General features: G+C 47.5%; 3 protein-coding genes across 3 annotated transcripts; all 3 read right to left on the reverse strand.

The window, feature by feature from the left end:
- Positions 1-8,455: 8,455 nt before the first annotated feature.
- LOC148293947 (uncharacterized) lies at positions 8,456-9,424 on the reverse strand. The gene has a single exon (XM_088254660.1). The coding sequence runs from the start codon at positions 9,422-9,424 to the stop codon at positions 8,456-8,458; it is 969 nt and encodes a 322-aa protein (XP_088110786.1).
- Positions 9,425-10,901: 1,477 nt separating this feature from the next.
- Positions 10,902-11,276, reverse strand: LOC148293948 (uncharacterized). Its single transcript, XM_088254661.1, has one exon. The coding sequence runs from the start codon at positions 11,274-11,276 to the stop codon at positions 10,902-10,904; it is 375 nt and encodes a 124-aa protein (XP_088110787.1).
- A 3-nt stretch (positions 11,277-11,279) lies between these two features.
- Positions 11,280-12,554, reverse strand: LOC148293949 (uncharacterized). Its single transcript, XM_088254662.1, has 2 exons — positions 12,288-12,554; positions 11,280-11,969 (listed from the first exon to the last, which is right to left on the reverse strand). The coding sequence occupies exons 1-2, from the start codon at positions 12,552-12,554 to the stop codon at positions 11,280-11,282; spliced, it is 957 nt and encodes a 318-aa protein (XP_088110788.1).
- Positions 12,555-15,025: the final 2,471 nt, after the last annotated feature.

Consider the following 15,025-nt stretch of genomic DNA (forward strand, 5'->3'; position numbering starts at 1 on the left):
AAATATTAAAATTAAAAAATTAGACTCTCTCTCTGCGCTCTGCGCTCTCCCTCTCCCCCGTCGATTTCTCTGCAAGCTCCAACCCTCAAATCCATCCCACAATCATTGTCACGACAAACCCAGAACCCCAGCGCCCCCCACCCTCCACCCCAGCCTGCAACTATAGAAAAAGAGAGAAAAAAAAACAAAAAATCATCCCAACCTAGCGCCCCAGCCCCCAGTAGCTTATTACCCAAAAAATCGATGTGGGTAAGGTTCAAATTCAAGTGTCTTGGAACACTACCAGTTAGATTGGCATGAGGAGAGATGGTCACAGACCTGAGCTTCTTCATGTTACTAAGAATGACAAAGGGTCCAGAGGCATTGACTTGGACATTGGAGATAGTGAAATCAGTGAGGTTTTGGAGGCGCGCGAGCCAGACGCCAGTGAGCCTACGGAGGATGTTAATGCAGGTGAAGGAGTGGAGAGAGGCAACGAGATCGGCCGAGAAGTGGATAGGGGCAATGGTATTTGAAAATGAGTTGTATAGTATGAGTTTAGGTTATTTGTTGATTATTGAACCCCCACTTTTCTAGTTTGTCCCTTTATTTTCTGATTTAAAACATTTCCTATAAAAGATATCATCTAGTTTTAAGCATGAAATTATGAAAAAGATAAAAGAAACAAAAGACGATCAAGGATCGAAGAAGATCTTGCTGCGTCTTTATACGCATGCAATACGATTTTAAGGTGATGTGCTTTAACAAATTTACAAACAGGTACATAATAAGCAAGCCAACTGGTCTGAAGGGATATCCTTTTGCATATCTATCAACTTTCATATTAAATTTCACCTGAATTTTGAATATGTTTGTGTTCATATATTGTAAGTAATATTTTGAATATGGGCATACAATCTGTGGGAGCAAATTTCCTCCCACGAGAATATTCGCCTAAAGATTCCTTCGTCTTCTCCGCCTCTCTTTCTCCCTGCAAAACAAATAGCAATAAGAGGACCACACCCGGGGGGTGTTGGCCAAAGGCCCTCCAATGCCTAAATTAGTTCAAGAGTTTTGTAAAGAAAACACTAGCTAATTAGGGTACGGAGTTATGTGTGTTTTTCTTGGGATAAACCGGGCGGCCGGAGCCTTATGTAAAAGAGGGAGAGAAAGGAGGTGGCTAGGGTTTCTGAGAGATAATTTCTGCAGAGTTTCAGTAGGAGTTTAGACGTACCTCAACCCTTGTGTGTGGCCATCCTTTTATAGAGGTCTCGGGAGCTAGGGTTTCAGAGGAATAATTCCGTAGATGGAAGGGAATTATTCCTCCCCAATTTGGCGAGATTTGGCTAATTAGGGATTTGATTTATTTGATTTAAATCAAATCCCTAATCAGGATAGCAATAAAATCAATACCTAATTTAATTAGGTAACTCCTCCATTAATTGAGAATATTCGTAGGAATCAAATCAATCCTCAACCTAATTAGGAATCATTCTATTTAATTGGGTAACCCCTAATTAAATTGAATAATTCCTAATTAGGTCAAATAATCCACAAATGGAAGGAATTATTTGACCTAGGTTTACAAATTAATTAGGTTCCCACAAATGCCCCCCAGCTTCTGCATGGCGCGTGGTGGCATGTAGGAGATGTAAATCATCTGTTGGGCTGTCCAGCTGTAACTGGGCTTCCTGCGTGGACCTGGGCTCCTGAGTAGAGGAGGTGTTTGACTTGCCAATTTTATGAACTCCAATTTTGGGAAGGATTTGCGATTCCTTGTAGGTCAAGGAATTTCTGATCCTTATAAATGTAGGGCTCCTCCAATTTATCCTTCATATCAGAAATCCATCCCTTCAACTTCGTTAGTGAGAGAGAGATAGCCTTGAGGAATTATTCCAGCCTACTTGAGTCCTTGTCCTCGTTACATATCCAAGGTAATTAGCATGGAAAATTTTTTGTGTCTTTGACTTCTGGCAGCTTGGACCGTGCCTTAATGGAGCTGCAAGGGGTGCGTGATTGGCTTGGAAGGTGGCACGAGGCTGCTTGGAGGTTTGGAAGGAGCGTGGAAGGGCTGGCAGGTACAAGCCTGCGTGCGCTGGGCTTGAAGTGGAGGCAGGAGGGCGCCAGCCCTGGTGTGCGAGGTGGGCTCGAGTTGGGGCGAGAAGGCGCTGGGCCTTGCGCTGGAGTTGGCGCGCGCTGGGCCTTCGCATGCGGAGTGGGCCTTGTTGGACGCGCGCTGGGCTGGAGGCGCGAGGTGGGCTGCAACGACTGCTGGGCTGCATGCTGGAGCGCCTTGGGCCTGCACTGGAGCACCTGAGGGGCTGCACCCTTTTAGCTTGGGCTGGTCCAAGCAGCCAGAATTATTATTTATTATTTATTTTTTTATTTGCTGCTGCTACTGTTTTTTTGTATTCTAACTTGTAGAATTTTCTTTTCTTCTTGCAGTTGCCCGTTGATCATGTCTTCTGGAGATGATGGCAAAGTTCCAAGCTCTCAAAAGCCAATGTATTTGTGGGGAGGCTCCTTAGTGCACAACAAGAGGTTTGTGGCTAACCTGCATCGTGTGACGACTGAAGCTCAATTCCAAAAGTGGTGGGCTGCTTACGCTTCTGCCATTCCAGATGACGTGCAGGTCAAACTAGTGAAGTCTCGGGTTGACAACACGCCTCGTGCGGATGCGAGCGACCCAACTGCTAGGATCATCACCTTCCGTCCTTTTTATTTTTCCTTGGGCTTCACCTTCCCATTGTCAAGGCTTTTCAAGGAGGTGTTCTGCGCCATGGAGTGTGCTCCAAGTCAGTGTACCCCGAATGTCTACTGGGAGATCAAGTGTTTCGAGAACCTGAGTCGTTTCTTCACGCTGGAGCTGACAGTGCGGGAATTCTTCTATTTTTTTTCAAGTGAGGCGTTTCGAGGACTATGCACAAGTTCGCATCTACAAGGCCAAGTCGTTTGACAGTCTGAGTCAGGGAGATCATGCGTGGCATGATGATGTGTTGGAAGTCAGCGGACGGTGGGAGGGCGATGTCGGTGACGGCCCACTTGTCCCCATCACCTACTGCAACGGTATGCCCTTTTGTGATTCTTGATCTGCTCTTTATTTGAGTTTCTTGAAGTATGGCTGACTAACTCCTGTCTTCTGCTTGTAGCAAGTAGCATCAGCAAGCAACTGAAGCTTGGACCTGACATGGCTAAGGTTCGTCGTGCTTTGAGCATTCCCCCCAAGTTTCGTGAGTGGCGCTGGCTGTTGAGCGAGTATCGGGAGGAAGACGGTGGGCTGCCCCCTGCCAAGGATGTCGAGAGATGGAAAGAGAGCAGTCCTGACCCTGATGATCTGCTTGTCGGACAAGAAGAGTGCTCTGCCGAATCCCTTTCAAAAAGGAAGGTTGCTGCTACATCCTCAAGACATGAAGCTACTTCTTCACGGGCGAAGGATGATGCGTCTCCTTTGAGGAAGAAGCCAAGGCTCCCTTCTGCTGAGAAAACTCAAGCAAGGTCTGTCCCATCGTCATCTACCAAGGTTGAGAAGACTCAAGCAAGGTCTGCTCCATCGTCATCCACCAGGGCCACACATGGCAGGAAAGTTGGTGAAAATCATGATCTGCTTCATGAGGTAGTTCGTGCCCGATCCCGTTCTACCGAGCGTCAGAGAGATGCAGATATCCCTCTTCAAAGTTCAAGTCGTCCGCATCAGTCGAAGGATGGGGATCGAAGCGGGAGATCTGCTCATGACCCAGTTGTTGAGACACGGGCAGCCAAGCGTGGAGTTGATTCTACATCATTGACCTCTTTGCAGGCGAGGTTGGCGGAGGCTAAGAAGATGAGAGAGTCGTCTGCCCGGGCCAAAGGTTCTTCTTCGGTATCGGCGGTTGATCTCAAGGTGAACAAGTCTAGTCCTGCAGGGGATGCACGTGTGTCTAATCTGCTCAAGACGAACTTCTTGTCAAACCCGTCCTCCTGTGCTGAGTTGGTTGATCATATCCGTCAGGCTGGTGATCTGGGCACCTTTTCGAGTCTTTCCTTGGAAAATCAGAGGGAAGCGGCATTTCACCTAATTCAAAAGGGGCTGATTTTTGCTGCTCAGATTGTTCGGAACTCATCTGATGTTGCCCCCTCTTCTATCCAGCTCAGCGAGCTGGAGAAGAAGAATGTTGAACTTGCCAGTAAGCTTTCTGCCGAGCAGGCTCGTTGTGAGAAGAAGACGTCTGACTTGAGGGCGATGATATCGGAGCTGAAAAGCTCTCTTGCTGAGAAGGTTTCTGAGACGTCTGATTTGAGGGCGACGATATCGGAGCTGAAAAGCTCTCTTGTTGAGAAGGATTCCGAGCTCAGCTCTTCTGCTGCTGATTTGGTTAGCTGAAAAGATGCCTTCTTTCGTCTTGAGTGCAAGAATGCAGACATCTCCCACAGCTATGAAAAGCTCCTGGCTAGGTTTCGCGCTCACCACGAGTCTGCTGAAAATGCAGACATTGAGACACTCTGTCCTGACATATTCCGTGTGCAATTGAAGATGCAGACATTGAGACACTCTGTCCTGACATATTCCGTGTGCAATTGAAGATGCAGACATTGAGACACTCTGTCCTGACATATTCCGTGTGCAAGGGGAAGCTGAAGAGCAGGCAGCTGGAGCGGATAGGGCCGAGGAGGATGAGATGATGGCAGATGTCGCGGAGCAAGCAGGCGAAGCTGCTGAAGGCATGGTTGATCAGGCGGATGCAGAAGAGACTGCAAATCAAGGGCCTCCTGCCGGCGTCTCGGAGTAGATGAAGACTTCTTTATTTGTTTTTAGCTTTTGTAGTCTGCTTTCTTGTTTAGAATAATTGGCCTCGTCTGACCATCTCCCTTTTGTTGAACTTGGCCAGTTGGTCAGCTTGCTATGGAAATTTCAGTTATTTTTTCAACTTCAATTTGCATATTGACTTGTGAACTGCTTGAGTAACCAGCCTGTATCTTGATTGGGCATCTTATTTTGGAGATTCATAGTTGCCAGGGTCCCCCTTAAGGGACTCCGGGCGTGGTCTGCATACGTTGTAGGTAAATTCCTGGCGAACCCTGCGTCTCCCTTAGGACGCTTCTTATGGGCTGCGTCTCCTGAAGGACGCTTTGGTCGTCGCCCTGCGTCTCCCGAAGGACGCTGCTTATGGGAAACTGTGTGACTATCCTGCCCCCCTTAGGAAACGGATAGGAACCTGGATACCTCCCTTAGGAAATTCCTGGCGAACCCTGCGTCTCCCTTAGGACGCTTCTTATGGGCTGCGTCTCTCGAAGGACGCTTTGGTCGTCGCCCTGCGTCTCCCGAAGGACGCTGCTTATGGGCGACTGTGTGACTATCCTGCCCCTATTGGTAATTTTTAACAACAATATTAAAACCTTGCAAGTGCACAAATCAAATGATAGTATAGTAAGCAAGCAAGGGTCATTCCCACAGAGATTGTAATCTAAAGAGATGTTTATCAATGTCACACAAAGAAAACTAGAACACAATTAAACACGAAAACAAAATAAAGATTGAAATCACAAGGACTTCCACACACACGCCAACACCAAGGGGGTTTTGATTTGATTTTGTAAATAAAAGAAAACAAAACAGAATTTAAATTAGAGTTTAAGAGAAATTAGTTTAAAATCAATCAAGAACAATAGCTAGGACTCACTATCCACCTCCAAACAATCAATCAATCCATAAACAACAATAGATAATCAATTTCTAACAAGCATATGATGACGACACTCACAACAAGATCATGGCATTTGACTCGAGTTGTATGATTCTCTCTTAAGTGTATGTAAAGTGTATGGCATTTACATCAATACGTGTATTCTTAATTGAAATCCAGTATGGCATTTACTCAATTTAACAATCAAGAATCCATTAAGATCAAAGAGAATATGAGTGTCACAAAAACCCTAAAACATGGCATTTGTTATTAGGAATTCAAGAATCGATTTCTCATAACTAGTTCTTAACCCAATTATTCGTTGCAAACAAGAACACATTCAATATGGCAATTGACCTATGTTCTACAACAATTTAATTCCGATACATGCTTCAAAGTTAGCTACTCAAAGAAACAAAATATCAGAATTCACATAACATCGAGAAACCGAAATCATCCCGCTTGTAGAAACTGAAAAATCCATTCAAACTTGTTTATAGAATTGAAATCATGTTTAGGGCTTCAAGATTAAGCCCTAACTAACAAGAAATTAGTTACTCATGTTCTGGGATGAACTCAAAAATAAATACATAAGAACTGAAAATTAAAAGAAGAAAGGAAAAGAAAGAACTCGCTGGCAGCTTTTTCCTCTTGCGCGGTTGATCTCCTTCGGACGTGAATCCTCTGTATGGGGCCTTGGCTGGCCTTTTATATGACTTAAATCAAAGTCCTAAACCCTAAAATTTACTGAAAAGTCATCCAAGAAGTCTTGGTAAACAAGGAATCCAAATAGGAAAGTAAAGATCACAATTCCTAACTCCACAGGGAAATACAGCTCAGCCCAATTGTCACACGATTTGGGGTTCTTCGGCCTTCTAGAAAAATCAGGAAAAATATATTTTAGAAAGATAAATGTCTTATCTTTCCAACCATATATAGCACGTAACTTAGAAAATTCTGGAAGGCTTCCGTTTCTTCATATTCACGTAACATGTACGAAACTGTCCTGTCTGCACGTGGGCTACCGTTACTTGTAATACTGTACCAATTGGCTCGGTAGAAAATTCTGGAAAAATCACAGATTCAACGTCAAGGTGTTAGCTTTCATCTCCAATTGACCTTGCACTAAAATTCCTCCGAAAAGTTGATTTTCCCTTAAAAACCTTCTAAGAGCGCAGAAAAGCTGAAAATCAGAAAAGTGAAGTAATAAGCCCTTTTTAAGTCTAATTCTTCTACAAAGCCTAAGTAAAGAGAGTACATAAATGAGTATATTTATGGACTTATCAGCCCCCCTTAGGAAACGGATAGAAACCTGGATACTTCCCTTAGGAAATTCCTGGCGCACCATGCGTTTCCCTTAGGACGCGTCTTATGGGCTGCGTCTCCCGGAGGACGCTTTGGTCGTCGCCCTGCGTCTCCCGAAGGACACTGCTTATGGGCAACTGTGTGACTATCCTGCCTCCCTTAGGAAATGGATAGGAACCTGGATACCTCCCTTAGGAAATTCCTGGCGCACCCTGCTTCTCCCTTAGGACGCTTCTTATGGGCTGCGTCTCCCGAAGGACGCTTTGGTCGTCGCCCTGCGTCTCCCGAAGGACGCTGCTTATGGGCAACTTATATGGAGATGTTCTGGAATGAGTACGCAGATAAGACATTCTAGAATGAGAAACTGAACTTATATTGATGTTTATAAGGTTACAGTGCTTTATTCGAGAATGGAAATAACTGGATACAAAAACCAGAAGCTTCTAGCAGTTGCTTCTCTTCTTCAGAGGTGTGCATGGCTCAGTCATCTGCTTGGGACTGAGGAGGAAATGTCATGGATAATACTTTCGGAGATGGTAAGCGTTCCACTGTCGTGGAATTTCCTTCCCTTCCATGGTGTCTAGGGTGTAGCTCCCCCTGCCCCCGGACCGGCTGACTACATAAGGGCCCTCCCAGTGAGGATTCATCTTTTTGGACCCTTGCCTTGGTGCAGTGATGAAAGCCTTTCTGAGCACGAGATCGCCTGGTTGAAACTGTCTGACCTTGGCTCTTTTGTCGTAGTAAGACTTCAACTGTTGCTGATAGGAGGCGACTCGGACAATAGACTTCTCTCGTTCGCCCTCAAGAAAGTCGAGGTTGAGCTTCATCTGCTCGGAGTTCTAATCAACACTGCCTGCCTCAAGGCTTATGGTGGGGACAGTGATGTGAGGAGGGATGATCGCTTTCATCCCATAGGCGAGGGAAAATGGGGTTTCGCCAGTCGATCTTCGTTTGGTGGTGCGATAAGCCCACAGTACTCCTGGGAGTTCATCCACCCATTTCCCTTCGGCGCCTTCTAGCCTTTTATTCAAGCAGTCTAATATGACTTTGTTGGATGCCTCAACCTGTCCATTTCCTTGTGGATACCTCGGGGTGGACAGGTGTTGCTTGATCTTGTATTTTGCGAAGAAGGCAGTGATGTGCTTGCCGATGAATTGTGAGCCATTGTCAGTCACCAGTGACTGTGGGCAGCCAAACCGGCAGATGATGTTTCTCCAGATGAATCGCTCCACATCGGCTTCTTTAGTAGATGATAGAGCCTCGGCCTCGATCCATTTAGTAAAGTAGTCAATGGCAACGATCATCATGTCCTTTTTGGCGAGCGCCGGCGGCAGAGGACCCACTAAGTCAATGGCCCATTGCATGAATGGCCATGGACTGTTTTGTGGATGGTAGACTTCGGCAGGCAGGTTAGGAATTGGCTTGTATCGCTGGCAGCGATCGCATTTCTTGACATATTCAGTGGAGTCGTGGCGCATGGTAGGCCAGAAGTAGCCTACGTTTAGAGCCTTCTAGGCTAGTGATCTGCCCCCAGAGTGGTTGCCACACTTGTCGTCGTGAATTTTGCAAAGGACCTCGAGTGTTTGAGGGTACTTTATGCAGGTAAGATGAGGGCCGGAGTATGATCTGCAGATGAGCTTGTTGCCTTGTATGTAGTATTTCGCTGCTTTCTGCTGGACTTTTCTGGCTTCGGACTTGTCCTTTGGTAGATTTCCATTCCTTAGGTAGTCGATGATGGGGTCCTGCCAGCTAGGGTCCTCGTCAATCTGCATTGCGTCGATTGGCTCTATTTCTTCAATGCTTGGTCGGTCTAAGTGTTCGACCGGGATGGAGCGTCTGAATTGGGTATCCAGCGCGGACCTTAGGCTTGCCAGGGTATCTGCATGCGCGTTCTCTGCTCGAGGCACCTGTTGGATGGTGAATGTAGGAAACGCCTTCAATAGCTCTTGGACTTTGTCAAGGTACAAGATCATCCTTGGGTGTTTCGCCATGTATTCACCTGACGCTTGATTTGTGATCAACTGGGAATCTGAGTAGATGGCTAGCTTCTTTATTGCTAACTCCTTTGCCAAGCGCAGGCCAGCGAGCAATGCCTCGTATTCTGCCTCGTTGTTCGAGGCTGGGAAGCCAAGCGTGATGGCTTGCTCTAATAGGGTCCCATCCGGGATGATGATGACGACGCCTGCTCCCGCTCCTTTTTGGTTCGACGCTCCGTCTACGCGCAATTGCCACATGTCTGTGGGTTCGTCAGGTTCATCGGAGGTGCCGTCTGCTTTTGATTTTTCCTTCTTATTGTTGACCAACTTCTCTTCTTCGGCTGGTGAGGTGAATTCTGCCACAAAGTCTGCTAGAGCTTGGGCTTTTATTGCAGTTTTTGGCCGGTAGAGGAGGTCATACTGACTTAGTTCTATAGCCCATTTCATGAGTCGCTGGGAAGCGTCAGGGCTGTGAAGTATTGATCTCAAAGGAAAGTCGGTCATGACGATGACTCGGTGAGCTTGGTAGTAGGGTCGTAACTTTCTCGCGTAAACTATATGGGCCAAAATAAGCTTTTCCAATTTCGGGTAGCGAGTCTCTGCATCGAGGAGAGCTTTTGACGTGTAGAATACCGGATGTTGGGCCCCTAGTTCTTCTCGAATGAGAGCTGAGCTAACGGCCGAGTTGGACACTGCCAGGTATATGAACAAGTCCTCGCCTGGGACTGGTTTTGAGAGCAGGGGAGGTGAAGTGAGGTAAGTCTTCAAATTCTGAAAAGCTACTTCGCACTCCTCATCCCACTTGTCTCTTTGTCCTTTTTTCAAAGCTTTGAAAAATGGTCTGCACTTGTCGGTAGATCTCGAGAGGAATCGGTTGAGGGCTGCTGCTCTGCCCGTCAGACTTTGTATTTCCTTCATTGTGGAAGGTGACTTCATCTCGAGAATGGCCTTGATTTGTCGTGGGTGTGCCTCGATACCTCGTTGCGTGACTAGGTATCCCAAGAATCGACCGGAGGATACACCAAACGTGCATTTACTTGGGTTCAACTTCATGCGGTACTGGCGTAGCAAGCTGAATGCCTCGGTGAGGTTTTTGATGTGATCTGCACGCTTTGGGGCTTTGACCAGCATGTCGTCCACGTAGACTTCCATAGTCTTGCCGATCTGCTCCTTGAAGATTTTATTCACGAGCCTTTGGTATGTTGCTCCAGCGTTCTTTAGCCCAAAGGGCATGACCTTGTAACAGTAGGTCCCTCTCTCGATGATGAAAGAGGTTTTCGCCTTGTCATCTTCGTGCATTATGATTTGATTGTAGCCGGAGTAGGCGTCCATGAAACTGAGCAGCTGGAAGAGGTTTTCGCCTTGTCATCTTCGTGCATAAGACATGCCTTGTTAAGGTCAGTGTAGTCGACGCAAACTCTCCATTTGCCCTTTTCTTGTTTCGCTACCAGAACAACGTTGGCCAACCACTCCGAGTTGGAGACATCTTCAATGAAGCCGGCTGCTAGAAGTTTATCGATCTCGGCTTCAATGATTGCGACCCGCTCTGGGGCGAAGTTGCGTCTCTTCTGTGCCACTGGCTTGCTGGCAGGGTTAACGTGGAGGCGATGGCAGATGATGTTTGGGTCGATGCCTGGCATGTCTGACGGCGACCATGCGAACATGTCCTTGTTGTTCTGGAGGAAGGTGGTCAGCTCCGCCTTCCCATCTGGGCTTAGGGGCGAGCCGATCCGCGCTTTTCTGTCTGGCTGGTCAGGATCCAATGGTATTAGCTCGACGTCCTCTTCGGGTTTCCATCCTTCTTCAGGGGAGACCTCCGGACGGATTTCCTCGACTTGGTCCTGATGCTTTGATTGCTATAAGGGGATAGCTATCCCCTTCCCCTTCTGGCTTGCTCGGTTGCTAGGAACGGGGTCTGGATGTTTTGCTCCCTCCAGGTCTACTTGATTCACAGGGAGGAACTGTGTTGGCTTGCTTTTCTTCAGCCCTTGAGCTGAGCATTTCCTCGCCATTGCCTGGTCGCTGTTGATCTGGCCGACACCGCCCCATGAATTGGGTAGCAGATTTTCTGATGAGTGGCGGAGGTGATGGCGTTGATCTTACCAATCCATGGTCTGCCCAGAATGCCATTGTAGGGTGAGACTTCGTCAATGATCATGAATGTTTGTGAGCTGATTACAGGTGGGGAGTAGACGTTGAGATCTATGGTGCCCACGGTAACCGTCGTTGCGCCATTGAAGCCAGTCAGCGACCTGGCTGATTTGTTGAATTTTGCTTCCAAGCCCATCTGTTGGATGACAGTCAATTGCAGGATATTGGCTGCGTTGCCTTCGTCCACATGGATTCGGTCTACCATGGCCTAAGCGATTTGAATGCTGACGACAAGGGCGTCGTTGTGTGGCATGTCGAGGCCGATCAAATCTTTCTTCTGGAAGCCGATCACTGGGTCATCTTCCGCCGGTGGAAGGTCGGTCGAGACTTGGGAGACCACCGTGGCCTGCTTGATCTTCCTCTTCTTCTCTTTGCTGGTCAGCCCAGACTCTTCGGAGTCGGCTAGGATTGTGTTAATCCTTATGACTTTCTGAGGTGGCTCCTTGGCGATGTCGCGATCCTCAATCCGCTGGATGGCCTGCTTCGCAATGAATTCCGTGCAGTGTCCTTCTCTCACGAGTTCTTCAAGGTGCGTTTTCCAAGCAAAGCAGTTGTTTGTGGTGTGCCCGTGCGCCCTATGGAAGGCGCAGTATTTTCTGGTATCCTTTTTGTCAGGATCTCCCTTCAAGGGTGGCGGCCTTCTTACCCAAGGTTTGTCCTTCACTTGGGCCAAGATCTGGTTTATGGGGATGGAGAACTTAGTGTAGTTCTCTCCTACCGTGGCGCCCTCCTTTGGGTGTGACCTGCGCTTGTCCTTGTTTCTGTTGCTGAACCCGTCGTTCTTTTGGCCTGCCCTCTTGGTTGGTTGATCTTCCTGCTTAGTAGACTTCTTTGCGGCGATTCGATCGTCATCCCAGAGCGCATAACGTTCCGCGGTTGCGAAGACCTCTGCCAGAGTCTGGCTGGGAGCGATAGTCAGCTCGCGGTATAAGTTGTGTTCAGCTGGAAGGCCTTTCTTGAAAGCAGAGGACGCGATCCGGTCGTCACATCCTACGATGTTGGCCTTTTCTGCTTTGAATCTCTTGATGTAATCTCGAAGGGATTCGTCGGACTTCTTGCGTAGGTTGAACAGGTGGTCGGGGTTCTTCTTGATTGTCCGGTAAGACGTGTATTCTTTCGCGAAGACGTATGCCAACTCCTTGAAGCTGCTGATCGACCCAGATGGTAGGGTGTGGAACCAGTCCTGAGCTGCTCCATGCAGGGTCATCACAAACACCTTGCACATTAACGCGTCGTCGGCTTTGTGGAGGATCATGACACTTTTGAAGTGTTTTAGGTGGCTCTCGGGATCGGAGTCTCCCTTGAAGGGTGTAAACGAAGGCGTCGAGAACCGCTTCGGGGGAGCTGCCTGCTCAATTTCGACCGTGAAAGGTGTGGAGTTCGCTGGATCCATCTCCTTGCGCAGGGCATCTTCGAAGTTCCCGCCGGTTTTCAAGTCTCGTAGTTGGTCACTCACAAGCTTCTTGATGTCCTCTGCACGCATTGCTGGTTGGACACGTCGGCGACCCTCGCGATTTGGACGACGCTGATTGACCTCCTCATTGATCACAAGGTTCGAGCTTCTTGGCTGTGTTGCCTAGGCGGCGTGTTGGTGGACTGCACTTGCGAGTGATTCTCCGCAGCTTGTCGACGAGAATCGGTCCTTCGAGAGTGAGCAGCGGAGCGCCTTTCCTCGCGGTTCTCACCGTGAAGGTTGTCAGGTTGACCTCCTTGGGAGCCTAGCCTTTGAAGAATGTTCCTCGACGAGTGAACAGGAGAGCGCCTTTCTTCACGATCCTCATTGCGATGGTCGTCAGGCTGATCTCTCTGGGAGCTTAGCCCTCGAGGAGCACTCCTCTGCAGGCCTAGGCGGTCGCGGACGTGGAGTCGTGGGCCCTGCCTTCCTCGCACGTCGCTCTGAGTGTGGCTTGCGGATGCTTGTGACATGTTGGCGAGCTGATCACGTTGTTGTCCCTCTCCTTGTCTCCTCATGCCTGCTTGACCTGCTCAGCGCCCGTCGATCTGCCTGTTGGCGCAGTCGTCCATCCTTCTCTCTTCGCCCAATGGTCCAAGGCCAAGGTTTTGAGCTAGATTGATTTGGTTGAGAAGCTGCCTCATCAAATTGCTTTGGTCGTCCATTCTCAGAGCTAGCTAGTCAACTCTCAAATTGAGGTCTGCTTGACTTCGTGGATCGGGAGGACAGAAGTGTGTGGAGCCCAACTGCATACGGGCTAGGGTTTCATTGGAGGTGTACGCGGGAGCATGCGTCGAGCACGGAGGCAATGAAGGGAATGGATGGAGTTGCTCCAAGATCGGGCCTAAGTCGGCGGTGGTGACGAGTCCACTTTGATGGGAGGTTCCACCATGCTCGGCGGTGGTGCCATGAGGATGGCTAAATCCGGCCAAGGGGCCTTGGGTGGCTGCGGTGACCGGCGCGGTGGTGAGAGGTGGTGGCGCCACCATGTCGATCGCGGGATCATGGGTGGAGTGGCTTTGGGCCGTCGCGGATTGAGCCATGGCGGCGGCCTTGCCTCTCGTCATCTTGCTTCCAACCATGGTTGTTTGGAAGGCTTCGGTGGATTGGAAAATAGGAGGAACGGATTCCTTGAGCACGCGTTGAGTATAACTCGTGCTCTCAATGAAAGCACCAATTTGTGGGAGCAAATTTCCTCCCACGAGAATATTCGCCTAAAGATTCCTTCGTCTTCTCCGCCTCTCTTTCTCCCTGCAAAACAAATAGCAATAAGAGGACCACACCCGGGGGGGGGGGGGGGGGGGGGGGGGTTGGCCAAAGGCCCTCCGATGCCTAAATTAGTTCAAGAGTTTTGTAAAGAAAACACTAGCTAATTAGGGTACGGAGTTATGTGTGTTTTTCTTGGGATAAACCGGGCGGCCGGAGCCTTATGTAAAAGAGGGAGAGAAAGGAGGTGGCTAGGGTTTCTGAGAGATAATTTCTGCAGAGTTTCAGTAGGAGTTTAGACGTACCTCAACCCTTGTGTGTGGCCATCCTTTTATAGAGGTCTCGGGAGCTAGGGTTTCAGAGGAATAATTCCGTAGATGGAATGGAATTATTCCTCCCCAATTTGGCGAGATTTGGCTAATTAGGGATTTGATTTATTTGATTTAAATCAAATCCCTAATCAGGATAGCAATCAAATCAATACCTAATTTAATTAGGTAACTCCTCCATTAATTGAGAATATTCGTAGGAATCAAATCAATCCTCAACCTAATTAGGAATCATTCTATTTAATTGGGTAACCCCCAATTAAATTGAATAATTCCTAATTAGGTCAAATAATCCCCAAATGGAAGGAATTATTTGACCTAGGTTTACAAATTAATTAGGTTCCCACACAATCTACATCTATTTATTATTAAACCTCGTCCATCCTGAATTTTGAATATGTTTGTGTTCATATATTGTAAGTAATAGTTTGGCTAAGAAATTTCATTGTTTTTGTTTTTGTGTCCCTCGTCCAGTCCAGGGTGAGCTTCTAATCCCCAAAAAACATTAAAACACAAGAAAAACAAGTAAATTCCAATTCCTATATGCGCCCCGACTCTTTGACTCGGTGTGCCTTCTCCTGCTTAAAAGAAGTTAGAAAATCCCATACAAGTCTGGCATACATGTATTAAGACCAAATCTAAAACATAAAGATCCAGCTGCTCTCCTCCTTTGTCATGTCTTCCGGGTTCACAGGGTAAAGCAGATAAAAGGTAAGGTGAGCTTCTTAATTTGGAGATTGCTTCTTAATTTTTTTGTTCTGGGAAAGAGGAGATTGCTTCTTAACAATAAAAATCGACTGCTTCGTAATTCATTTGATTTCTCTTTTAATTAAATCCTCTTGCTTTTTCATTTTTTGTGTTCTTGTTTCTATTTGGTAGGATATATATGATTTACATTACTTGGATTAAATTCAGCGACCATTGGATTAGGATCTACATTATTTGAGCCTTGGGGTTTATTCCTAA

This window comes from Prunus avium, chromosome 6 (assembly GCF_965620075.1).
Source record: "Prunus avium chromosome 6, drPruAviu1.hap1.1, whole genome shotgun sequence".
Classification (NCBI taxonomy): domain Eukaryota; kingdom Viridiplantae; phylum Streptophyta; class Magnoliopsida; order Rosales; family Rosaceae; genus Prunus; species Prunus avium.